At 40.3% G+C, this 26,949-nt stretch overlaps 1 protein-coding gene across 1 annotated transcript in view; it reads left to right on the top strand.

Annotated features, from left to right (window-relative positions):
- The window catches only part of LOC118323864 (dedicator of cytokinesis protein 3-like), a 45,499-nt gene that overhangs the window by 6,769 nt on the left and 11,781 nt on the right, over positions 1–26,949 (top strand). Inside the window, exons 4-38 of the mRNA XM_035655920.1 lie at positions 1,882–1,937; positions 5,437–5,533; positions 7,156–7,304; positions 9,034–9,118; positions 10,417–10,458; positions 11,571–11,725; positions 11,915–11,996; positions 12,086–12,146; positions 12,241–12,388; positions 13,444–13,532; positions 14,894–15,019; positions 16,987–17,111; positions 17,269–17,431; positions 17,577–17,683; positions 18,554–18,725; positions 18,811–18,908; positions 19,374–19,457; positions 19,574–19,674; positions 19,754–19,835; positions 20,432–20,602; positions 21,264–21,456; positions 21,588–21,715; positions 21,897–22,043; positions 22,161–22,259; positions 22,348–22,442; positions 22,637–22,712; positions 22,872–22,972; positions 23,072–23,130; positions 23,243–23,391; positions 23,512–23,597; positions 23,700–23,726; positions 23,835–23,930; positions 24,022–24,082; positions 24,191–24,284; positions 26,731–26,879. Coding sequence (XP_035511813.1) covers positions 1,882–1,937; positions 5,437–5,533; positions 7,156–7,304; positions 9,034–9,118; positions 10,417–10,458; positions 11,571–11,725; positions 11,915–11,996; positions 12,086–12,146; positions 12,241–12,388; positions 13,444–13,532; positions 14,894–15,019; positions 16,987–17,111; positions 17,269–17,431; positions 17,577–17,683; positions 18,554–18,725; positions 18,811–18,908; positions 19,374–19,457; positions 19,574–19,674; positions 19,754–19,835; positions 20,432–20,602; positions 21,264–21,456; positions 21,588–21,715; positions 21,897–22,043; positions 22,161–22,259; positions 22,348–22,442; positions 22,637–22,712; positions 22,872–22,972; positions 23,072–23,130; positions 23,243–23,391; positions 23,512–23,597; positions 23,700–23,726; positions 23,835–23,930; positions 24,022–24,082; positions 24,191–24,284; positions 26,731–26,879 — 3,753 coding nt within the window. The remainder of the gene's footprint in view (positions 1–1,881; positions 1,938–5,436; positions 5,534–7,155; positions 7,305–9,033; positions 9,119–10,416; positions 10,459–11,570; positions 11,726–11,914; positions 11,997–12,085; positions 12,147–12,240; positions 12,389–13,443; positions 13,533–14,893; positions 15,020–16,986; positions 17,112–17,268; positions 17,432–17,576; positions 17,684–18,553; positions 18,726–18,810; positions 18,909–19,373; positions 19,458–19,573; positions 19,675–19,753; positions 19,836–20,431; positions 20,603–21,263; positions 21,457–21,587; positions 21,716–21,896; positions 22,044–22,160; positions 22,260–22,347; positions 22,443–22,636; positions 22,713–22,871; positions 22,973–23,071; positions 23,131–23,242; positions 23,392–23,511; positions 23,598–23,699; positions 23,727–23,834; positions 23,931–24,021; positions 24,083–24,190; positions 24,285–26,730; positions 26,880–26,949) is intronic.

Here is a 26,949-nt window from a genome sequence, read left to right as displayed (position 1 = left end):
ATGAAAACATACATGTGAATATTATATTCAGTTTCTTCCAGTCGAGCCTCCTAAATGTTACATTTATTATTAATCAAACAAATAATAAAGTCACCAAAACATCTGTAAAATTGGTTGCCTTTTAATACAAAGTAGTCTCGACATGAAGTTTTTATCAAAGACCCGTGCATTTTTGTGAATGATAATGTGATGTGAGAGATGTGCACCCCAGAAATAACTTTGTCTAGACAACAAAGACTCTAATGAATGATTAACTTATTGAATAGAGCTTTGATTTGACAAAAATAGAAATCTCCTGACCTGTATTTCCAAAGGTGCTTTCATAACGACACTGTTTTAACCAACTTGTTCTGTCTTCAGCACATAATGTGGAAAAGATAAAAATAAAATATAATAAAAGAGATGCATTGTAAGTGCATCACATGTGTATAATGCACACTGGTGTGAGGCACATGCCAGCCCTATAATGTCTTTTAAATTGTATTATGTATACTTCACTGATTATCAGAACATCCTGGACCCACCACTCTGAGTTCATGCTGTATTATTCCTCTCTTGTGCAGAATTCTTTGGAAAATCCACAGTTTTGTTTTCTTTTCAGCCAGCAGATGGTGCAATTAGTAATCTGAAAGTTATTTTACCAAAACAAGCTATTTTAAAAATGTTATAATCAACAATACCAAAGAACTGGTTTTCTGCAGGGAGTTCTGCAGGATGGATGCAGCATACACTTGTTGTGGTGTTATATCTTTGATCGAAGCAGAAAGGAAGTTAACGTGAAAAAACAGGATAGAGTGATTGAATTCAAACCTCTCAGTTCTCAGTCTGTTTATGCAGCATCATTATGATAAATCCTCTGCACAATGCTCTGTAAAGAGAGACCATAGGTGCTGTACAATACAACACTATCACTGCTGACAGAGATCAATACTCTGCACTGCAGTAAGTGGTTATGATATATGACTGACACATCTGCTTCCCATATGATTGATTGTTCAGTAAAGGATCTTTATGAGGGACTCCATCTTTGATAACCTGTAGCAGAGCTGGATAGTCATTATACAAAGTTAGAAAACATGTATGTAAAGTTTGCGTATCCACAACGCAAACAGTATCATCAGAAACACATATTCCAGATATCCTATTAGAAAGGTGAGCAGCAGGTAATATTTGCTTTTTCGTGTGTCCCCTCTGCTTTAAACTGAAATGTTACGTGATGCTGCTGGGATGTTTTAAAGAAAGCACAAAAGCTGTCCAGTCCTGGTAAATGTAGGTGTTAGTGGCTACATGCTGTCCTTCTCTACTCTCATCAGCTATTTACAGTTCTTACTAACACCCCTCCATTTTGTTATGTACTCCGCTGCCCACATTCATTCGCCCCCATACTCTCTCTGTGCTGAGAGAATTAGTTGTGCTCACTGTGGCCAATTCTCCACATCTGGCAGATTAGAATAAGAAAGATGAACTGCAAGGGTGGCAGTTGGCACCACTCAGTCTCTCATGCACTTCCCCTGTTAGACCAAGCCACAATAGGGCTTATGCACGTTGCTCTGCCTCTCGTTTCTGTGCTGTGCGCAAACAGTAGGGGCTTCACATCTTTTTTTTTTTTTGCATGGCAGAAAATGTTAGCACATAGCAAAGCAGAAATTTTCAAAATACATATAAAGGAAGTGTGATCTTGCATTTCCTTTAAAATAAACGTGTCGCCAGCAGAATTGTAAAATCTTTTTTTTTTACACTTGTAGCACTCAACACAGTTATTCTTCCTAATAATACAGGCATAACACACTACTGTACATTTTGGTTTCGTGTTGCAGGAGAATTAAGAACTTAATCCTGTCACACTCTGTAACATCAACATGTTCCTTCCTCTGTCCACAGGGTATTTTCCCAGTCAGCTATGTCCACTTGAAGAAATCCACAGTAACCAACAGAGGGTAAGTTGTATGATAAAGTGTTTTTATTTGAGCTTGTGCAGCATCATAATAAGGGATCCAACTTTTTTATTTTATTTTATTTTTAACAAGTATTTAACCCAATCCCAACCCAGTTCATCCACCAACATACAATAAAAAAACAAAACAATAACAAAAAATGTTAGAAAATAATTGTCTATGCATAGCCAGATATTCTGTATCTCCAGTGTCCACATCCACTGTAATGGAAATGTCCATACAGGCTGAAATTCAGATACAGATTGCAACCAACTCGCCTCACCCTCTCCTTCCAAGCATGCAAGAGAAACTATGGTGGCCACAAAACTCACAAAGCACACGGAATGCCCTGTTTAGATCCAGTGTTTGATTTGTCCAATCTGGGCTACTCTAGAAATATGGCGGTTCAACATGGTGGACTCATAAATGGCCCATTTTAAGATAACAAAAACATAATGATTCCTATTGTCAGGTGATTATACACTGATAAAAACATACCTATGAATATTATATTCCATTTCTGCTAATAGATCCTCTTAAATGTAACACACTGGACCTTTAGATTAGAGTTACAGGATTTACATCAGTGTGGCAAAATATATTCACTTCTCAGGGATTTCATTCTGCCAAAAACAGTTTTTGCTGTCAATTATAGCCTACAAAGACTTCCTTTTGTACTACCTTTTTTACCACCTAATATATCACGATATACTTAAATATCACAATATAAATGTATAAACAGCGTGACAGAAGATTTTATCTATATCGCCCACCCCTACAATCAGTGTCAGTCAAACACAACAGCTGCGCTAAGATTAGAGGGAAGGAACACCTTGTACATTATAGGAAATCTTACATCATCTGCGTCATTGACTGTAAATGTGTTTCTTATGAAGTAGGCACATATAGTGAAAAAAAAGCCAGTTAAATTTATTGCAGCACATAGCATTTTATGTAGGAGGGGATTGCAGCTCAAAATACTGAAGACCTGTTGTATATAACATCAGCTGTGGTTTCTTTCTACAGATCCATCGCTACCAGACTTATTGAGACATATTGGAGGATTATATGAGCAATGATGTTAAACAAACAATTCTTTACTGGTCAGAGGTGCTCCTTCACTCATTACACAGGGAGTGTGATACAGGTTCATCAACTGATCAGAGCATGACGATTTCTGATGATCCATTTTTCGAGACAATTACCATCAGACAGCTGCTGACATGCATGCGAAAACTCTCTACACATACGTACACACAGCGGTCATCTTCAGTTCCCGTCACAATAGCCGGTCATGGCTGTAGAGGCCAGAATAAAGGCAAAGACAACAGGCAGCAGAGCTCTTTATCAGCCCGAACTCATGGATTTTAAATCTGCAGGCTGGGATCTGCGGTTCACTGTGAAATGGGAATTTGCTGTTATATCATCACCCTACAGTTGAGCTACCACATAGCGAGGGGACTCTCGTTTGCACTCTAACAATTAAAAGTGCAGACGTGGAAATTTACATTATTATTCTTCCTCGCTCCAGGAGTTGCACTTTGGGAAATCTGCTTCGCTGTCTCATGGAGTTAATGAGGTGACAGACCTACTGCATGTCTGTAGTTCTCCCAAAGCATCCCAGCAACAATCACCCTGACTCACTGTGTAATGGATGAAGATGCTTCCCTTGTTGCAAAAGCTGTAATACACTATTAAAGAGCATAGGCCAGAGCTTAGCGAGCAAAGTGCAAACTGTCAGATCCAACCTTTGGTTTAATGTTTCTCAATGAATGGTCACACAGGAAGGATGCGTGTTGTGTTTTTTACTGGAGTGCTTCACCCTCTTCCTCCACCGCTCCTAACTGCAGCCAGAGAAAATCTCTATACTTTTCATGATATTACCTGTTCATTTCATAACTGTTACATCTTTAACAGCTAGTTTGAAGCAGTGACATACATGTATGTTTCTCAGTGTTGGGCAAGTTACATGAAAATTTAATCATTGACTCAATACATTATTATTATTATTTATTTAAAAAATGTAATTACTTTAGAGCAAAAGTAAGTCACATTGCTTGTTACTTTACTTTTGTTACTCAGCCCAGCTTAATCAAAGTTGTCTTTTAAACAACTCCAAAGCCTCCACACCCACGTTACATTTTCTGTATTTAAAGGTCTGGTGTGTATCATTTAGGACAATCTGCTGGCAGAAAGGGAATATAATATGCATAACTATGTTTTCATTAGTGTACAATACACTAAAATAAAATAAAAAACGTCATGTTTTGTTACCTAGGAAGGAGCCGTTTATATCTACGGACACTGCGGGTCACCTTTTTTGGAGGCTGCCATCTTATGTAATAGCATTGAACCACCATGCTTCTACAGTAGCCCAGAACCGACAAACCATCTGCGTTTTTTGCCCGTTATGTGGCCACTGTAATTTCTCTTTGTGCTAGGGAGCGAGGGAGTTGTAATCTGCAAAGCCGCTAAATCCTACAAGCTCATGCTTTAACATATGTAGAAACAGAAAACAAGATGTGGTTTAGGCAGCCAATGATTTGGAAGTATTTAATGACCTTTAACAACTAGCTTAAGCCCCGGGGACTGGATGAGGACCTGTCTCTCAGCCTCCAACTGTGAACAAAACCAGGTTTTTTCTGAATGTAGTGTTACCAGAGGGTAACATTAGCAATCCAGTGAAGAAGACACAACATACTGTATCAATAAGTCAACTTTGGACTTACTGGGACATGCAATTTTCCTTTTTTGGTGGTGGCTAACCACGTCCCCACACCTTCAGCCCCTGCACCAAGCTAGCATGTAGCCAACTACCGGTGTTACGTCACATTCTGTGACCACTGCGAAGTGTTCCACATTGGGCTCTGTTTTATGGATGTTGCTTTGTACAAGTGGTTGTTGCTATTCATGTTATTCAGTCTTTTATGTGCATCTAATAAGTCCCTGACAATATTTAGATGTTAACTTCCAGGCACAGAAACGTCACAGTTTCTGATGACCTGTGTCAGAAATTTTGACTTCCTCTGTTGACCTGTACCTGAAAAAAAATGCATCCAAAACTGATCAAGCACTTGGTGCATTTCTCTCATCTTCTCTAAAGACTGAAGAACACTAGCACAAATCTATCAAGGGTTAATAGAGGCCATTTTTAGATGAAATAGTAGGGTAAACACAGGTGTTACCAATGACACTAATTAAGGTTCTGTTCCATTTAGTGAAGCAGAGCCTTTCCAGTGAGCCAACATGCACTGACCCTGACCTGAATGGAATAGAACCATAATTAGTATCATTGGTAATACCTGTTTACCCTACTATTTCATTAAAAAGGTCAAGTACTGTTCTTTCAATCGTTTTAAAGACTGAATTGCAATATCTACAACCATTTGTACAACACAGTAACTGCATTACAAAGTAGTGCATCCCTGCTCAACGCTGATATTTGTGTGTGTGTGTGTGTTCTTGTGTGCCCTCACATTCATGTACATGTTTTCTCCTTTAGGCTGTGTGAGACGGTGGTGCCCCTTGAGGACCCTATTATCACAGAGACCACCTCCACACTGCAGGAATGGGGTGTCTTGTGGAAGCAGCTCTATGTGGTCAGTAACACTATATTACAGTACATCTCGCTCATATCAAAACAAAACACTGAGCAATAAATGTGAGATTGGATCTAACATAACGAACATTTCCAAGGGAGTTGGGAGAAAAACAGCTTTTGCAAAAAGATATTGCATTCATCGTTGTTTTATTTGCATCCTCCTAAGGGGGTTTGATGGAATAAGCTTTTCCAGTATGTTTTTCTTCCCTGCTTCTAATTCAACACCTGGTATAACTAGGTCCGCCAGCAAGAGGAGTGAATAGCCTGAGATGCAGCCCAAACATACAGTGACAGCTCCTTTAGATATACCACCCTACATTTGCATATACTATCTATGTAGAAACAGAAGTGTTGGTTGGACATATATAATGTCCTACAGACCTGTCGTATGCAATTACATGCTGTGTCATTCAGCCATTTATTGATCTTGGCCTGCCTCTCGTAGTTTCTGCATCATCTTAAGATCCAGCACTGCTCACCACCTTCAGTCAGCCTTTACTTGCCGGGCAAAAGTGATTACTGGAAACGTAAAGCATCCTTAATCCTGCTACATGTCGAGGGGGCAGGCAGAAGTGGTTGGTAGGGTTTTTAGTTTGGAGCTGAGTGGATACGTTGCAGAGCTGGCAGCGAGTTTTACATAACCTCTCACTGAGGACTGCTCATGCTCTGAGCAACTAAGGAGCCCGAGGCATTGGTGTGGTGATGTAACTTCCTCTGAAGCTCAACTAATGTGAAGCGCTGATTTAACAGTGCTCGTTTTGGTGCTCACCCCCTGTGTGATATGGCCCATGTTGCCACAGTTGCATCCATAATAATAGGATGTATCATTGGCTAGATGTTGATACATTTCACCTTATTGTTGCCAATTACAATTCATGGTATTACTTCAGGGAGCAATGGCCTATGTATAACTGTGTATCTCTTATAATGTATGTAATTAGCTCCACAGAATAGATGTGTGAAAGGGCTCATCAAGCCTGACAAAGATCTTTGTTTTTCAGCAGCTTCCAGCTTTTGATAACATACAGTGTTTATCCTCATTAAATTTACATGTGCATTGTGGCGCTGCTTAATCTTTGCATTTATGTAAACAAACCTGGGTGGTAATGTGGACTTGTCATACCATTAGGGAGAGCAGAAAACGCCCAATTTAAAAGTGTTGTCCTTGATCTACGAGAAATGGTGATGAAATTCATTACTGTGAGGAGGGCAAAGCAGACTTTTTTGTTTCATTAATAAAACTAATGGGCTTTAAATCTCAGTAGCAACACATAAGAGGTTAGAGTGTTGTTAGCAGGTGATTTTTGTCTTGATCATAGTTTAACTCAGGCAATCCCAAACTTTTTCATGTCAAGGACTCACACAGTAGATGCCCATTGGACTGTGGATGCCCCAATTTGAGAGGATTTTCTATTCCTCTTTTTGCTGGGGGCCCCCTACAACCCACTCTAGGACCCCTGTTGGTCCCTTGACCCCAGTTTAAAAACCACTGCTTTAACTTAATGTAAAATAAAATACCAGATTCTGATATCAGAGAACCACCTACATGTTGTTTGTGTATTTGAAGATCTTGTAGAAGATCACATATCCTAACTAAGTCTATTTTGGCTGCTTCAATAGAAACACAAGGTGGATCTTTTCCATAAGTTGCGTCATGTGATGAATGAGCTCATCGACCTGCGTCGGCAGCTGATCCAGGGTCACCTCGCCCAGGACCAGACTCGTGAGATCAAGCGGCATATCACCGTGCGGCTTGACTGGGGCAATGAGTGAGTTACTCTTCTACTGAGTGCACTGTATCGAGAGAGTGGGCATGCTTGACAACAAACATTTGTTTTCAAGTGTTGGCTACCAAAGAGTGCCATATTTCTTTGGTACTGGAAAGTTCTACAACACTGGATGAGTGGGTGCGTAATAGCTTCCTCTATGATGTAATTTCATGGTCATTTAGCAGATGAGTGAATCTCAAGCGGCTTAAAGTCAATGCACAGCCCCCTGGAGGAACTGTAAAGCCATAGTCTTACTGTTGCCAGTTTCAAACTCCATCCAACTGAGCTGTGACAGGCATCCATAACACAGATAAAGATGTGAGGGCTCCAGCTCGGCTAAGGAAGAGCTTTATGTGGAGGGGCCATCTGTCAGTTTAATATAAGATTCATTGCACAATAGCACATGAAAGTACACAGATATTCACTTTTAACTACATCACTGGATTGACATTAAACGTTAGTGTTTGTCATGCCTAAATAGTATGTGTTAATGTAAAATACACTTGGAAGTGAAGCCTGAAATACACTGTACTTTGTTCCCCATGCGTGTTAAGATCAGTGCTCTGAAGTGCACACTGACCTGAGAACTGTAGTGATTTAATTTCATGGTCAAAAGATCCCAGCAGCACTGATAGTACTCCACGATTGGAGGCTGCCCAGTTGTTTTTAAGTGAAGGGTTACAGCATGAACCAGAGGTGTACAGCAATAAACTTCAGTACTGTACTTAACCTCTTTAATAACATAGACTCTTTGGTGGGTTTCTCCTTAATACAAACTCACGTTGAGTACTTAAGTACTGGTTGACTTACTACAAGATCCCAATGTTTCCAAATATGCCAAAAATGTCTTACAGAGATGTTGGAATAACATAATGCACTGGAGTTAATTAACACTCTTAATAAAAATTGTGAAAAGTAAATATATTAGATCATCATTGATTATTGAAATGATCATTAAATCATAAGCAGCGTTTTAATGTTGTAGCTGGTTGAGGTGGAGCTACATTTAACAACTTTAAATATCGTTAGATGGTTACTAAACCTATAACAAGTCATGTTATTTGTAAGCAATCCTGTGTTTTGTTTGTAAAATCTTAAAGCAAAAGTTCGACATTTTGGGAAAATACGCCACCATTAACTACCACTATTTCTTAGCCCTGAGCAGTTACCAGGCAACCAGCGTAGACTCCAGGAAATTACTGTGCTTAGCCAAGAGATAGTCTGGCACATAGCCGCCCCCAGTAAAACAGCAAACTGTTGTTTTTACACTTACGGTTTTTGTGCAGATTTAACAAACAAGATACAATGTGTGAATTAGTGAGCTTTATAGGTGTAGATTTTGTTACCTCCAAACAGAAGGCTAGCTGTTTACACTTTTTTGCCAAGCTAAGCTAACCATCTGTAGCTTCATATTTGCCATACAGACATGAGACCGGTATCAGTCTTCTCGTCTAATTATTTACCAGAAATCGGATGAATGAAGATGTCAGATAAACATAGTTAGTGGAATAAAAAACCCAATATCTTCCTCTGAAATGTAGCTATATAAATGATAAAGTAGTATGTAACAGAAATACTGTTATTATAGGTAAGTACAGCAGTTGAATAAGACATGTTTGGACAATTCTTATTTACTCCAAGTGAAAAAGAACACCAAGAATATATTTTAAGTTCTTCACTGCTGTCTTTTGTCTTCTTTGTCATACATCCCTAATCCCTCTTTCACCAGGCACCTTGGCTTAGACCTTGTTCCCAGAAAAGAGTTTGAAATGGTGGATCCCGATCAGATCAGCATATCAGAGCTATACAAACTGGTATGTAGAGTGGGATTATTCTTGAACCAGTGCATGCTGTACAAATGCACTCTATGATTTACTAAATACAATAAATGTATTGTATTTAAAGTATATGTTGATAGCATTTAATTTATCTATGTATGTATCTGTTTCAGTGACTTAAATAATGCTGTCTTTACACACTATGAGCTTTTTTTACTCGCCATGTGCCTTTTTTCCCCCATTGCACAGCTTGGATTTGCATATAAGAATGTGTTGTTGGATGTGTAGGGATGTGTGAATATACCGATTATCAAATCATCCATAAGAAGGTGACTCACAAGAGAGAGCACGATTCAGCTGTTGGAGCTGCCTCATGTGACCTGTTCTTTATGCTTATCTTACCGCCATACTGAGTGTGTCCCTTTCTTTGCATGCACGTGACTCTCACAAGCATGATTGCTAGCAAGCAGCACAGACACAATGCATAGTGACAGGCCCAGGTGAGGCTATGGGAAAATACACCCAAATAAATATTTCATTTGTATACTTAAAAATAAATTACATGTTTCAGCCTTGGTGGCTTTAAACCACCAACGAGACTAGACTGGAGACATATTTCCATAAATAAATAATGCCTCAAATGTATTTTAGTGGTATGGGACTTTCAAACCTAAACACAGGGAGAGAGAGGAGACTTGGAAGCAAATTCAATTTTAGAAATATGCGATTACAGCACAGATGTTATGAAATCTAGCGCTGGAGACTGTTATCTAGGAGGGAGATCCTTTCTGGTCAGTAGTTGAAGCTCCATATGCTGATCAAAACACTCTCCAACTGCCCCGCAGCCTCCCATTATCCCATTGCCATGTTTCTCAGCTTTGCAAGCAGAATGTTTGTGCACTAAATGCTCTGTCCAGAAACAACAGCGTAGCTCTTCCTTGCCAAAAATCCTCCTGACTCTGTCGATGAAAGTGAGCTTGTTTTTGGCAGGGCACAAGGCCTTGGCACCTCTTCAGGTAGGGGAGTAGAGGAGTTCTTTTAGGCTGCTGAGCAGAGAGGTGTGTGTGGGCGATGCTGGCTTTGTCCTCTCCTCTCCCACACGCTCACGTTTTGCCTCATGTGGGCTTCTATTAGCGCTGCAGGAGCAGTAGTATAGCCACTCGGTAACGTACGTAGGTGAGATTTTTGTCAGATTTGAAGCATCGACTGAGGCATTGCTCAGGTAGTGTGTGTCTGAAGCTGCTATAAGGTAAATAAGTTCAATGCTGTGTGGGAAGAGTAAAGAATGGACTGACTGATCTGACATTTTTCCTTTGAACTTCGCTCTTTTTTAGCATGTATCCAGCAGACACTGTGGTCAGCAAAGCACAAACCAGGTATAGTCTTTGCAAAGCTGTTCGTTTACAAAACCACCAGAACCTTTCAGCTCTCATTTTATGTTTCTTTTCCTAACACAACAACATGAGGGCGCTCTGGCTGTGACACTGGGGCTTTCACCCTTAGACTCTTCTCTATTGGTTGCCTGTAATTCTGGTGATCCAGGAATGTCTCTAGTTGCACTGAGAATAAGCACTTGTAGGGTTAAAAGCCCTTTATATAAAATTTAAATTACAAGGTGTCACCGCCATGCTCGATAAGAACTTCACACCAACACTGCCAGAGTGGGTCGACTCCCACTGGGCCCACATATGTCCCAAGCTGTATTCAAAAATGGTACTGTAGGGCACTTTAGATAGTTGTGTCCACTCAATTTCATATGTGTGGAAACACCAGTTTGAAGACATTACATTCTGACATTCTGACATTCTGACAGGAGATGCAGTATTTTTAATATTTAATTTCTGGCTTATTTTTTCATCTAGACCCTAGTAGATCTCCCATAAAGGCTCAACTTTTTAGCAAAGAAGGCCTTAAAGGAACAGTTGGACATTTTGAGAAAAACGCTTTAGTTAGATGAGAAAATTGACATCACTGCTCTCATATCTGTCCATTAAATATGAAGCTATCACTAGCAGCCAGCAAGCTTAGCTTAGCACAAAGACTGAAAACAGGGGGAACAGCTAGTCTGGTTCTGTTTGAAGGTATGCCTACAAGTACCTCTGAAGCTTACAAATTAGCCTCCTGTAAAACCACAACATGCAATTTATACATATATTTATTTTTTTAGTTTTCAGTCTTTGTGATAAGCTAAGCTAACCAGCTTCTGGGCTTGGCTTCATATTTAACAGACAAATGCAGCCCCTTTTAACAAATACACACCCACCAGAGCTGCAGTTTCCCATCATTCATTCATGATTTCTTTATTTAGATGGCCACCTGTATGTCTTTGAGTCTACTGTATATACATATATTAATGAATTAGTCACCTCTTACAGCACCCTTTATTGATTTGTTAAATGAGCATGTCCATATACAGAGTGGCAGGTACTTTGCCTGGCTTGTATTAAGGACCTGTCTTGTTAGCGGTCATTTTCTCCTTCGTTCCCAGGGTGACAGCACGAGACAGCGCCATGGTGACGGTTGCCGTGTCCCTGTGTCGCACCACCTCTTCATCAATCTGAAGAGCTTTACTTACAACAGCATCAGCGAGGATGCAGACGTCTTCTTTTTTCTGTACGACACTCGCGAGGCCAAACAGATCAGGTACGCAGAGGTGCACACATTACAGCCCCGAATAATCCTACAATGAATACTGTATGCATGCAAGAGCCAACACACACACACACACACACACACACTTACACGTCCACACACTATCTCTGTCTAACAGATTGACTGAGGCATTCTGTGGTTGACAAACACTCTGAAACTGTGAACTGGCTTTTTTTGCAGTGAGAAGTTCATGGTGAAACTGAACAAAAATGGAGGACCAAAGAATCCGGAGAAAGTTGATCGCCTGTGTGCTCTCTTCACGGTAACAATATTTTCCCTTTTAGACATAAATATTGTGTAATTTAACTCTCATAGGATTCCGCTAACATATTTCATCCCATTTCTCTTCAGGACCTGAGCAGTAAAGACTTGAAGAGAGACCTTTACATTGTTGCACATGTCATAAGAACTGGTAAATAAAGTATAGCATTTCATGTTTAATAACAGAATTTTTTGATTTATCTGTGTTTCTTCTTAGCGTGTCCCTCTCTTTTTTTTGGTTCCAGGTCGCATGCTGCTGAACGACTCAAAGAAAGGCCCACCTCATGTGCAGTACAGACGACCTTATGGCTGCGCTGTTCTTGCCATGAGTGATGTTTTCCATACCATCACAGACCTCAAAGAGGAGAAGGACTTTGTGCTCAAAGTTTATACGTGAGTGTACATGTGAAGCGCTTTTTTCCTCTTCTCGATTATAAATTCAGTAGCACAAAAGATAATTCCTCTGGCATTTTAAAGTGTGAAACAGAATATTATCATAAAAGTGGTTTTCATTTTCAGTGTAATTGCAACTAGGCTTCTGTACTTTTGGAAATAAAGTATATGCAATGAGGTGAGAACGTGTGAATGTTCTACAAATGTCTTGCATGACAACCTAGTGCTTCAGTGTTGATGCCTGGTGTGTTTTGACCAGAATGATAATGAAGTGTCCTCTGGAAAATCAATAGCTGCTCACCCCGGGCCTGCGATAGGGCACTTGGCGTGTTGTGAATCTGGCTGCTTCTGTTAGGCTTTGCCACAGAGAGCCACTCCTGAACATCAGCCAAGCAAGCAAAGGAGGAGAAGAGGAGACACAGAGAAGGAGAAGGGAAGAGACCGAGAGAGATGACACTTATATAATTGAGCAAAGTTAGAGGACAAAGAAAAATAACACCAAGCTCAGCATTTTTTCTTGTCAAGTCAACAGCTAGAATGTGTCCTCTGTCTCTCACAGCGCCCGCTCTGGGTCAGAGGTCATTCATACACTTTGCCATGATATTTTTCGTGTGTAGTAATTTCAGGATAACTATACATCTCAGTGTGAAATAAAGATTTCTAGAATAGAAAGCTGTCTTTTTATTGGATTTCTCTGCTGAGGCAAAGAGCTCTTCCCTTTAAAAAGCAAGCAGTGATTCAGTGCTGAGCTGCCTCCAAACTGTCGGCTCCTATAATGCTCCAGTCTGTGCATTTCCCCATGCCATCCCAGGGGCCTTCGGGCCCACAGTAATGAAAAAGGCTGGTAGAGAGCTGGCTGTCAGGTTTGCTTAGTGAGCTGTGCATTTGGGCTAATGTGCTGCTTGATAGCACCTTCCCCTGCTGCTACCTTTTCTCCAGGAGGAAATCGTCTCTGGGACACATGCTGTTCATGTAGTCCCCATGCGCACAGTCCTGATTCCTCCATCTGGACCCACTAATGGGTGCGATGTTAACAGTCCTGTGTTTCTCTCCAGATGTAACAATGAGAACGAGTGGTACCAGATACACGAGAACATCATCCGCAAGTCCAACACCAAGTACTCAGCTCCCAGCACCAACTATGGTAAATATGTTGTCTCTACAGATCTGTTACCTGTTTGGTCTCCCCGGGGTTAGATTCACACCTTGTTTTCTTTTTTGGTTAGAATTTAAGGCAGTCAACATTTGTTGCTAATGTTTTTATCCAAAGCAGCTCACAGTGAGTAAGCAGGTAGGAGATTCGGTCTTGCTTAAGAACAATTGCCAACAGGTCATGTGACTGCTGAGAGATATATATTGGCTCAAGAGTTAATATGTTAATATATGAAATTATGTTTTAGTATCTAACATACAGACAGTTTTGGTTGTATTTTGCCCAGATTTGGAGAGAGATGAGATGTTGTATCTCTTATTTCCAAACAAAAACAGCTGAAAAAAGAAACTCTGTGGTTTTATGGGTGTTATATTATACTATTTCTTGGCCAGGAGCTGTGACCTCTGCTTCTGGCCAAGAGAGAGAAATTGTAAGCTAAGCTAACTGACCTCTGACTGAGCTTCAGATTTAAAGGACAAATAAACGAGTGGCATCAATATTCTTATATAACTCTCGGCAAGAAAGCAAATAAAGCTGCCGAGTATTTATAATGTCAGAAAATAGTTGCCAGAGCCCTAGTTCACTGACAGACTGTCAAAACCCAAAGATATTCAGTTTTACATCATAAAAGACTTTGAAAATTAGCCAGCTATTCATTGAGAGGCTGGAAACTGAATTTTATAATTTTGTCTTTGCTTAAAAATTACTATTAATTGATTGTTGACAGACTAACAGATTATTATCTGCTTTAAAAGCGAATACAATTTTTTCCCAACATGTCCTTAAAAACAGACAAAGTTATTTAATCTATGAATGGTTTTAAAATTGAAGTTAAGCAAAGTACACTAGTATACCCTGACATTTGCCATTACAGAAGATTGTACAGCGTATCTCCCACTTGGTATTACAGTCTTACTGTGTGGAAGTTTCTAAAATGGCTTCATCGTAAGCGTGAACTCTCCTCATTCACTATTTCTCTTTTTGTGAGCATCTCACAGTTTGATATATGACTCATGCCCCACAAAAATCTGTCACTAGATTTGTGCAGTACCCATATTTTTTGTGCTTCTTTGCGTAATTCCACAACACCATTTCTCCTCCCTCCCTCTGTTCTCCCTGGCTCTGATCACGTCTCTCCATCCACTCTTCTGTCTGTCTTCTCCTCCCCCACATTCTGACTAATGTCCTTTAAATATCCCTCTGTCCCTCCCTTCTCTCATCTCCCTTCTTCTTTGTCCCTTCGCTTTCTTTCCCTTCAATTCCACTTTCCTCCCACAACCCCACACCTCTTCATTTGCCCTTTCCCCCCCATTTACACACACACATATGCCCAACCCCTCCCCTGCCCCCAGGCCTCATCATTTCCCTGCAGCTGCTGCGGGGTGAGCTGGAGCAGATCAGGCGGGAGAACCAGGCTGTGTTCAACAGAGCCCTGGCACTCACACGCAAACTGGGTTTCCCAGATGTCATCCTGCCAGGTAAGGAGGCAAAGAGCAGTAGGCAGTAATGGGGACAGAGGTTCAGGGAGGAGGTGGACACCAGAGGCCAGATGGCTTGGAGGAATGAAAAGAGAAGAAGGTCACAGATCAGGGTACAGAGGATGCAGATGGAGGAGGTGAGGGATAGGACAAGAAGGATGTAGCAAAAGCGAGGATGGGGTTTAAAGCATTAGAAAGATGCAGGAGAGAGCAGAGTGGCCTGTGGTGAAGAGGAAATGTTTGCAGTGGTAAAAAGTACTACACCCTACACACATTTATCAGTGATAGTTACTCAGATTAGGATTTTACATTAAAAACATTGAAAAGGCTTATAAAATACAATATTTTTGCAGAATTTGTACAATACTAGTGCACAATACAATACCCCCCCTCAAATTATTATTATTATTATTAAATTATCTATATTTAAAAATAATCACTAGTGTAGAAGAACTTTCTTGTTTTTCTTTCCTACCCCATTAATCATCTCATTACCCCCTAGATGTTTTTTGTGACCCTTTGATGGGGCTCGACCCCTAGTATGGGTACACTAAACTACTTAAATGTATATAAAGTACATGCCAACCAGCTACAACAGCAAAATGCCACTTCCACATTGATGCATCGATATTAAGAATCTGATCCTGTAATAACAATATATCAGTTACAAGAGCAATTTTAGCTGGTAGTACTTTTTACTTGTAATTGAGTATTCTTTAATTGTTGTATTTTTACTCTTACTTATCTGAGTACTTCTTCCACTTCCTTGGTATTCACTCCCTATTTGTGTGAGATCGACATTTAGGTCAGGTGCTGAGAAAATTATGAAGAGAAGAGGTCTTCAAAGATAACTTAAAGAGAAAGGGAAAGCGAGAGGTGTGTGTTTATTTCCGTATATTTCATCAGATAACATTGCTCTGCTTTGTGTCTACTAAGAATGTATGATCCTCTCCTCTCCTCTCCAGCTAGCATGAAATACCTTCCAATATCAACCCTTGTGACTCATCTGTCCCCAAGGAAATGACTTGATATAAATAACTATAATCTGATTTTATAAATAACTGCAATATCTCCCTGCACTGTTGCCACTGATATTTATTCCATTAAACACTGACCTCACAAAAGGTGCTGAGGCAGTCATGAGCTACAGTGTATTACAACTCAGCGGGGTCATTTCTCATTGACAAGAACAATGACATGTGGTGCATATCTTAGTCCACATGGCATTTTAATTCATGTTGACCACTCGCAGTTTGTCTGTGGAAGCAGGGGCTGACGTGTAGCATTATAACTTATTAACATCGCCTAGGCAGGAGACATGTTTGTTATCAGTCTGGGAATTTGTGACATGTCTTTGTCCTGTTGTTGTGGGTAACATTGAACCTCCAGCTATAGAGGCTGAGACTGTGCTCTAGGGTGCTGTAATGATTTTGCTCATGATGTCCTAGCCAGTGTGTCAAGCTCAAAGGGGAGCTCTGCCAATTTAGCACTGAAATTCTATAACATTGTTATAGGAAAAAAAACAGAAAAATCTAAATGAATGCAGCAGAACCAGATATTGCCTTATTTTACACATTATTCTTCGGCCTCAAATTGCTGGCTTCAAGCAGAGATGATGAGGAGGAGGTTACCTCACTTCTTTTTCCACACCATGGATGTATTAGGAGACCTGGATACGGGGCACCACTCACCTGTGGTCACTTCTGGTATTGCAACGCAACATTTCTCCAGTTATGTGAAAGTGCGATTCCAGTATCCAGTTCTTATAATGTTGGACGTATTATTCCAAACCCCAATTTTTTTCCCCCAAACTTGTTGTCCCCAACTGATCAGTTGGCAGGAGCCGCAAAAAGTTTTATACAACTTTCTTATGCAGTAGTAGTCCCCAAGACTTCTAAAAAGACTTTCGTATGTAAAATCGGTGGATTTCCCCTTTAATTAAGGTTTCTCTTGTGTAATTGTCCTAGGTGACACACGCAATGACCTATATCTGACCCTGGAGCGGGGGGAGTTTGAGAGGGGTGGCAAGAGCGTCCAGAAGAACATCGAAGTCACGCTCTATGTACTCTATGCCGACGGGGACACACTCAAAGTATGACACATATGTACATGAGTTATTATGTACCATGTCATTAATATAGTCATGATGAGTGTAACCTTACTCCCATACATTCACACACTCAAGTTTATACATGATTTGAACTGTATATGTCATTAAAACTCATCTACCATACTTCTTTTCTTCTCAGGATTGCATTAGTTTGGGCAGCGGGGAGCCCAACACCAGTGAATATCGCTCTTTTGTCCTGTACCACAACAACGGCCCTCGCTGGAGTGAGATGGTCAAGCTGCCAATTCCCATAGATCGTTTCAGGGGGTCGCACCTACGCTTTGAGTTCAGACACTGCTCCAGTGAGTCAATAATGCAGCCCAGTGGCAGTCATCGTTCAGCACATGAATTTATTAGGACGGACTGGATCATGAGTTATACAAGTAGGGTTTCTGTTGTGTAGATACAGTATGATAATGCATGATATTGTGATGTGCTTCCTTTTAGCTAAAGACAAAGGAGAGAAAAAACTGTTTGGTTTTGCCTTCACTCCTCTGATGAGAGAAGATGGGACCACACTGTCAGATGAAAGCCATGAGCTGTATGTGTACAAGGTATGTGCAAGTTTAACACACATTTTAGATGTATGGCGTTCTGTATCAACAGTAAGAACCAGCACATAATGTGGTAATGATTGTTATATAAACTGAAAGTGAAGCAAAAGACACCGTGTTTAACTTTGACCTTTGTGCCTTTAGCTTTTAATTTAAAAGTTGAGTGCATTAAAGTGGGCCAACTGTGGTGGATGTTTCTGTGTTGATGGGGCGTCCTGTGCTGGTAGTCGGCTGGTGGTAGCTCTCTGTATATTTTTATAGTATTTTCTCAGCAGCAGACTATGGGTCATGGTCTGCTCTGACAACACATAATAAATTACACCATCCATTTTGTCTGCTCGTCTTAACCAAAAATGTACAGTAGCTACTCTGGGATAGTTGCGCAGCCCTGAATGACTAAGCCAACTGTACCATTAAATTTTTTTTGTCCATAGACTTTATTACATTATTGCCAGCCTTTCTTAAGTATGACATAATTTACGACGGAGCTTCAAAAGGATGTTAATAATATGCCTGTGAAGACTTTCAGTCTGCAAGTCCAGTTACCTTTGACTTAGCACTTCTAGATATGATGGCAATGATAATGTACTGCATTTGAAGCCGGATTATTTAACTAGCATCAATATATCAATCTTAGAAACCTCCTGTGACCCCATTCTTTTAGCTATATACTGTAGTATATCCCTGTAACTTGCTTGTTAGCATGCATTAGATAAAAAGTGTCTTGAGATGGCGCTATACAAATACAATTGAACTTAATGAAAGAATCACCCACGAATAACATTTGTGTATGCTGCCAGATAGAAGAGCCTTTCAGATGTCTCCAAATCTTAATAAATCATTTTTCTATATATAATATTCTTCCTCTAGTGTGATGAAAATGCCACCTTCAGTAACCAGGGCCTGTACCTGAGTTTGCCCTGCTGTAAAGAGGACTTCAACAGCTGCCCCAACCTGCCGGCCAACCTGCCCTTCCAGAGAAGCCCCAAAGAAACCTTCTGGGTCTCCACAATACTCTGCTCCACCAAACTCACACAAAATGGTAATCTAATGCCTTACGTGCTTCTTCTTTATATATTTTCACTTCCGGTTTAATTCAGCTCAATTTGATTGTATCCTGTTTTTAGTGGACCTTCTGGCTCTTCTAAACTGGAAGGCCCATCCAGACCGGGTGTTGGACATCCTCGGTCGATTACGCCAGATTAGCGGAGAGGAGATTGTCAAGGTCACTGTCATCACTTTATTTATCTATTGATAATCTATTTATGAATAATATAGTAGTATAATATAGTTAGCTTCTGTGTAGTTGTATGGTGTAGTGGGCTTCCTTGACTTCACAAAATATTTAAGCTTCAACAGCAATGAAAATGTTTAGTTTCAAATAAAGATTTTGCAAAAACGTTGACTTCTATTCTAATATATGACTACTATTGATTATAGGTGATATTATTCTTATATATTGATTAATCAGATCCAACTTTTACAGTTTCATTGTTTACATAATTTTATATTAGCAATGCATGCTGACTTTTAAGTATTCATAAATAATTGAAGTGAAACATTTGTTACTGTAATATTTAATACTTGCTTTGTTTTTGGATGAAAGGGCTACCCTTTGTTTCTATCTTAGTTACAGTAAGGTCTTTAATGTGATAGTTGTGCTGAGCGTTTTTCCTTTTTCTCCTCACAGTTCTTGCGAGATGTCCTGGATACGCTCTTCTGTCTTTTAGATGACAACACTGATAAATACGGACCGCTGGTTTTCCAGTCACTGGTAGGAAAATTAAAGACACAACTATATTTTACTATATGATTTATTTAGCCTGTAAACTCAGGAAATAAGCATAACATCTGTATTTTTATACAGTATATATATATTTGTGTGTTTAGGTGTTCATCATTAACCTGCTCAGGGACAGCCGTTTCTACCACTTCAGACCTGTCATGGACGCCTACATCCAAAATCACTTTGCTGGAGCTTTGGCATACAAGTACAAAAACATTTACTTAATTTTTAGAACAGTCATAAAAAGTTACACTTGATACTGACTCATAATTTTAAACCTGCAGAGAGCTGATTCGATGTTTGAAGTGGTACATGGATCGCTCGGCTGAAGTCGTCCGACAAGACCACATCCAGGAAGCCATGAGGGTAAAGTATCACACACACTTCCTTACTGGTCTATCCTAGCTCCTTCTACTGGGATTAATGAGAAAGACATAGGGAAGTGGTCAAACAGAAAGGCTGATAAGAAGTAATGTGACACCATATAAGGTCTCAGTAAGTGGATCCCCGCTAAGAGACAGGAAGTTGTTTTTTTGATGTTTTTTTCTTTTAATGGACAGAGACAGGAAATGGGGGGAGAGAGGGGAGAAGACATGCAACAAATAGCCGCAGGTTGGAATCAAACCCGGGCCACTGCGGTAAAGACTCTGTCTTAGTACATAGGGGGCACGCTTTAACAGGGGAGCTACTAGGGCACCCTTAGAGAAAGGAAGTTATCAAAAATCTTTGCAGATATTGACACGGGCAGAGTGATTTCCACATGGTCTTTACATTTTCTTTTCCGATGAGATCATGTAAAGAGATATTCTGTCAGACCTGAAAATTTCTTTTATGAATTGATTTTCTCTGGATGATCAACCACAAACCCAGTCAGTGCTCAGTGCTTATTCATTGTTAGGCAACTGACGTGTACCTTAGCTGACTGTATGTCTCCGTCTGCATCCTGCCAACAAACCCCTTAGGCTCTAGAGTACCTGTTCAAGTTCATCGTCCAGTCTCGTATCCTGTACTCGAGAGCCACCTGCGGGATGGAGGAGGAGCAGTTCAGAGCAAGCATCCAAGAGCTCTTCCAGTCGATCCGCTTCGTCTTGAGTCTGGACAGCCGCAGCTCAGAGAACCTGGTGTTCACGCAGGTCAGACAGTTCACACCCCATGACAAACATTTTCGCTGACGACACACAGTATGTCTTATTTTATTTTTGATTATAAATGTTTTTTAATTATGTCTTTTTTATTCATCGTCTTAGTTTGCATTCATGATTCATTGATTAATACTTTTTGTTTTCTTAACTTGTTTTTCTCATTTCATTCTTGTTACTTATTTCACTTTTTCATTCTGTGCATTCTGTTGACTGATGCTTCAATCCTTCGCCCCTTACTGCCCTTACTGCTGCCCCATCCTTGGCTTGCTCTTGGACAGTTTAGGGGTGTGATCACCTGCATGCATTTCTGTGGTCATGCCCTGGGGCTGTCGTCCATATCCGTAAGTCACAGCGCCCCCCTGTGTTGGTTCCTCAATGCAGCATAAGCTGTGGGTCCCCAAGCCTGTTCAAAAAGGATGATGTATTCTAAGTAACTGCTATGCAGTCACTGCTTTAGATTTGGATATTTGGTTGGTTATATTATGGTTGTAGAAAGAGATAAATTCTTGGTGCAATTACTTTGTTTTGTGTGTCACCCAGAATAGAGCAATATTTGTTATAAGTGGTATTTATTAAATACTTTTCTTTTAAGCATGTTATACCGTATGTACACTAAAAATTCCCTCTCTGTGTCGTTTGTTTCTACCCCCAGGCAGCACTCTTGAACAGTTTCCCTGATATTTTTGATGAGCTGCTACAGATGTTCACTGTTCAAGAGGTAGCCGAATATGTCAGGGGCACTCTAGGAAGCATGCCAAGCACAGTGGACATTGGCCAATCTATGGATGTAGTCAAACTGCAGTCCATTGCTCGTACAGTAGAGAGCCGCCTCTTCTTCTTCCCTGGTGAGACCAATGTGAAGGCTTATGCAAAGTGTTTTCTTTTCCTGAAGATACCGAAACAACCATACATGCCTAATATGCATACTTCAGTTTCATCCTCACTCCTTTCTTTTCCTCTCTCTATCTTCCCTCAGAGTCTCGTAGTATTCTGCTGCCGGTGGTTCTGCATCACATCCACCTACATCTGCGCCAGCAGAGGGAGCTGCTCATCTGTTCTGGGATCCTAAGCAGCATCTTTTCTATTATTAAGACCAGCTCCATGGTACAGTACTTTGTACCATACATGCAACACATATATGACTGAACATCCCATGTGGTTTCAGAAAAGTAAAAATTAATTGATAAATACAATATAAAATTCCCATTTCCTTTTAAAATATATTGGAACGCTTGTAGCTTTGTTGCTGACTCTCTGCTTCTTCTACTTGCTCTCTGTGTCTTAGGAGTCTTCTGTTCAGGAGGAAGTGGAGATGATGGTGGAAAGCCTTCTGGATGTGCTGCTACAGACTCTGCTGTCCATCATGAGCAAGTCTCACTCTGTGGAGACATCCAGAGGACAACGCTGTCCCCAGTGCACTGCTGAGATAACAGTAAGCTTCCACTCAATGTGTCTACTTGACGTGCAAAATAAAAACAGGTGAATATTTTGAGTTGACTGACCTTTTTAAATGTGTCTGCCTATATCTGTCATTTCCTTTTTTTTGCAGGGAGAGTATGTTTCCTGTCTGCTCTCTCTGCTCAGACAGATGACAGAGATCCACTTTCACCATCTACTCAACAACTTCCATAGCAAGGAGGAGCTGAAGGTGAGTTGAGCATGATTACAGCATTTTGCTGCATCCTGCTTACTACATACCTTGACTGCATACACTTTCTTAATATATTCCTTGGCAGGAGTTCCTGTTGAAGATCTTCTGCGTGTTCCGCAATCTGATGAAACTGACTATCTTCCCTCGAGACTGGAGTGTCATGAGGCTTCTAACTAGTCAGTGAGTCTGCTTTTTCTTTTCTGTCATGCAGTCTTTGTCCTGGAGTTAGTTAGGGAATACAGCCAACCATTAGATCAGACTCTCTTCAGATAATCCTGCTCTGAAGGTGACGCTTGTGTTGCAAATATCCTTATCTATTTTTGGCTGCTACCTCGTTTTGTAAGCTGACAGTGTGTTTGCTTTGGTTTCTGCAGTATCATCGTAGTGACAACACAGTTCCTGTCTCCGGCGCTGCACAAGAACTTCTCAGAGGCAGATTTTGATTTCAAGGTGTGTGTCTGAACAGTGGGGTGCTAGCATTTAGGAAACCCACCACACCATGAAGCCACAAAACATCTGATGTTTTTTCATAACTCAGTTTCTGAAATTTGTGTTAATGATTCAACTAAGCTTTTATTTGCTTTTGTTTTTGTCTGTGGTGTGTGTTAGGTGTGGAACTCCTTTTTCAGCCTCACCGTACTGTACATCAACCAGCCCAGTCTGCAGCTGGAGGCGCTCGGCCCGGCTAAGAGAAAAAAAGTCCTTGATAAGTAAGAAACCACTATATATTCATTGTGTGCATTCTTATTTAACACAGGTAATCATCAATCTAACTTTCTATACTTCACTTTCCTCTCTTTTCTTTTTAGGTATGGAGATATGAGGGTGATGATGGCTTATGAGCTCTTCAGAATGTGGCAAAAATTAGGTGCGTCAAGGACACAACACTACACACAAACACAGTACCATGGAAAGCATTTAGATTTTTATGAAATTACCAAGAACAGTGACTCTTATCTGTGTGAATCTGTGTAATCCAGGTGACAACAAGCCCCACTTCATCCCAGGAATGATGGGTCCTTTCCTTGGCGTCACCCTGGTGCCACAGACTGAGGTTCGAAATATTATGATCCCAATTTTCCATGACATGATGGACTGGGAGCAGAGGAAAAATGGCAACTTCAAACAGGTCATTATGGCATTATTATTATTATCTTATGGCCTTCAGTGCTGTGCTGCGGAAAATAAAGACGGACAGCTCTTTCTATCATAACATACCCACTGAATGTGTGTGCGTGTGTGTGTGTAGGTGGAAGCAGAGCTGATGGATAAGCTGGACAGCATGGTGTCAGATGGGAAAGGCGATGATAATCACAGAGAGCTCTTCAGCCTTTTGTAAGCATCAAACCTGAGTTTAGTGACCCTGTGAAGTGATACTCAGAATAATGCTGTTCTCATAGTGTTTCCTTCTAACATACTTCTGTTGTCACACCCCAGAACCCAGCTGTTTGGGCCTTATCCAAGGTGAGGTTGTATGCCCTCACTGCTTAGACTGAGACATTTTGATTCATATCTATTTACTCCCTTTGCTCTTCACCTTAGTAACAACATCTCACTGTATTTTCTGTGCAGCCTGCTGGAAAAGATAGAGCAGGAAACCTGGAGAGAGACAGGGATTTCATTCGTCACATCAGTCACAAGACTTGTTGAGCGATTACTGGATTACAGGTATGCTGAGACTGAGCTACACATAATAGTACTAATGGTTTATGTCATAAAATTGCAGAGCCATGAGAAAAGATTTTTTTTTTATGTTCAGGGACTGCATGAAAGGAGATGAGATGGAGAACAAGAAAATTGGTGGTTCTGTCAACCTTATGGTGAGGCATTTGTGACATTTTAGTCTCGACTTTAGAAACACATTCACGAATACTTCCACACATGGAATAAGATTTTAACCCTTCATTTTCTTTTTAATTCAACCCCAGAACTTCTACAAATCAGAGGTCAACAAGGAGGACATGTACATCCGTTATATCCACAAGTTGTGTGACCTGCATCTCCAAGCAGAAGACTTCACAGGTAACAACGATACTTGGTCGCTTTTTTTTGGTGGTGCATGGTTTAGAGCGGAGGTTTTGTTCTGGGTGAAGTGATATTTAGGCTGGCACTGAGAAGCAACCGATTTTTGCCTCACCTTTGACCTGTCGCCCTGCATGCCCTTTCATTGGATTTTTACCAAAAGAGGCCCCGGTAGTCGATGCAGTAGAGAAAGGATTATGGCTGCAGTAAAAAAAAAAAGAAAAAGATATGTAGAGCAAAATCATAGCTTTATTTCTTTTGGTTAAAGTCCTTGCATGCCCATTGGCCTACCCACACAGGCAATTTCACTTATTATAGCTGATTAACTACGTGTGGTATTTCACTTCCCATTCATTTATATCAACAACGGGGGTGGTGTTCAGTCTGATTGAACTTTGACATGTAAAATCACACAGCTTCCTGACTTCTCATTAAGGAAATACTCATCGTTTATATACTTGTTTCATAACTGTATGGCAAAATAATATAAAGAGAGAAGCAGAAAAGGGTGGATGCTGGTTGCAGGTAGATTTTGCTTGGTAAAATCCGGTTTGACTGCACCTTCAGGAGTGTGTGGGTGTTAACTGGTTAATTTTGTTGCTCCTGTTAGGGCAATACAAATGTAATCTTTATGATTCTTATTAGCACATGGAGCCCAGTGACCTCCCATACTTCCCAGCATAGCACCCAACCACCTTCCACCTGAGTAGAGGTCTAATTAGAGAGAGAAGCTGAAAACATGTGAGTGTGTAAGGCCTTTAAAGGTGATAGCTTCAGGGCTGGATTCCCTGTTCAGCCAGAGATTAGGACGACAATGGACAATAAAGTATGATGAAAACAGTGGCTTGCACGGTAAACATCACGCTAGAGTATAGAGACACCCTTGACAGGCTAAATAGACAGAATGGCTATGTGCTGGCAGTTTAGCATAAAGACATCAGTCTTCATTTAGTCTGAACATCAGAAATATGTTTCTTTTGATTCCAGGATTTATATCACATTTATATCTCAGAGAAAAGGCTAAATTAGTAATTTGGGGGGTCACAGTAAATTGTATTCAGGTCTAGTAATGCCACTCTCAATCATGTAAACAGGAAATCAGGGGAAGCTGCAGTTTATGTAATCTTGTAAATGGCTTAAGTGTTCTTGCTTTACTCACATTATTGGCAGCAGAGGCTTTATTGTGTGCATGTAAATGTAGCCAAATATGACTAATTAAATGCAACCTTATTCATCACTTACGTAAAACAAACAACAGGCAGCTGGCAAGATAATTGAAACACATTTGAGTGTTCTGCAGAGTTGGCTGTGATTGCACATGTTTTTATAGTGTTAATCATTGTCTGCCTTAAAAAAAAAACTTTCTTTAAATCTTCAAAGATGTGAATTCAACTCAGAAAAGGAGCATCATTGGTCTTTGGTTTTATAACTAATGATTCTGTTCATTATGGATGAATCTGCTGATTATCTTTTTCAATCTAGAAAATGTGAGAAAATAATGAAAAATCACAATAAATCACATTCTAAAGCCCAAGGTAACACTAAAAAACGCAAATATATTTAATTAATTACCTCATAAGACAAATAAAAGAAACACATTCTCCTAATGTAGCTTCCTCTTTCAATTGGCTAATTAATTAATTATTTCAGCTCTAGTTTATTCAATCCATGTGACAATACACCTAAACAAAACAATTACAACAAAGTTTTCACAACTCTTTCCTTCAACTCTTTCAATACTGGTGCTGGAGAGTGTACATGTTTGTTTCTATAGTTTTTACTGTCAAATGTCTAAGATACTATTTTAACATGATGCGAGTCACTAAAATTTCTATATGTTATTTTGCATTAAGACTTACTCACAGTCCCCCAAAAATCAGTCAAATATCCTACAAACTCCTGATTCCATAGTCTATTTAGTCTATTATTTTTTATTTTAACTTCTATGGTATGTCCCATTTGCACATTAAGTTCCTTATATGTAACAGTAATGCACCACAGAACATTTATAAAATAAAGACAAATGTCACAAAATAACGAAAATGCAAATTAGAAACTATTTAGAAATGTAAAATTATACACTGTATTTCTCCTCCAACCCTGAGTGTTTTCAGAATCATGATTTTAATTTAAGGATTGTGCCAAAGCAACTGAGAAAAACTGGGACAGAGAGCAGCTGATATGATTTCAACTGTGCAGGTGCACTTTGCACCTCTGGCCACCAATATACCAAAGCATACTCACCATGCTCTCTGCAACTTGTGCTCTGTGCCACTGACTGCGCTTTGTGTCATACGCCATCTGTTCACAAAAACTGCACCCAGAATGATATCAGTTTGTCACTGTGGCCAGACATTAACATCTGTAGCTGTATTAGATAGCAAATCATCACGATGATACACTTTTATTCTGTTGATCTTTGACCTGTATCTCCCTCGGCAAACAGAGGCAGCGTTCACCCTGCTGCTGTACTGGGAGCTGCTGCAGTGGGAGGACCGGCCCCTGAGGGATTTCCTCCACTATCCCTGTCAGAGCGAGTGGCAACGTAAGGAGAACCTGAGTCGTAAAATCCTCCACTACTTCAACAAGGGCAAGGTAAGTGAATTTTTATTGCTGTATCTCTTACTCCTGTTTTGATTGACTCCGCCCCCCCCCCCCCCCCCCC

Source organism: Morone saxatilis, unplaced genomic scaffold, assembly GCF_004916995.1.
Source record: "Morone saxatilis isolate NCDOM2014 unplaced genomic scaffold, NCSU_SB_2.0 Contig15, whole genome shotgun sequence".
Lineage (NCBI taxonomy): Eukaryota > Metazoa > Chordata > Actinopteri > Moronidae > Morone > Morone saxatilis.
The sequence above is the reverse complement of the archived record's forward strand: the minus strand, read 5'-3'. Positions and strand labels throughout refer to the sequence as shown.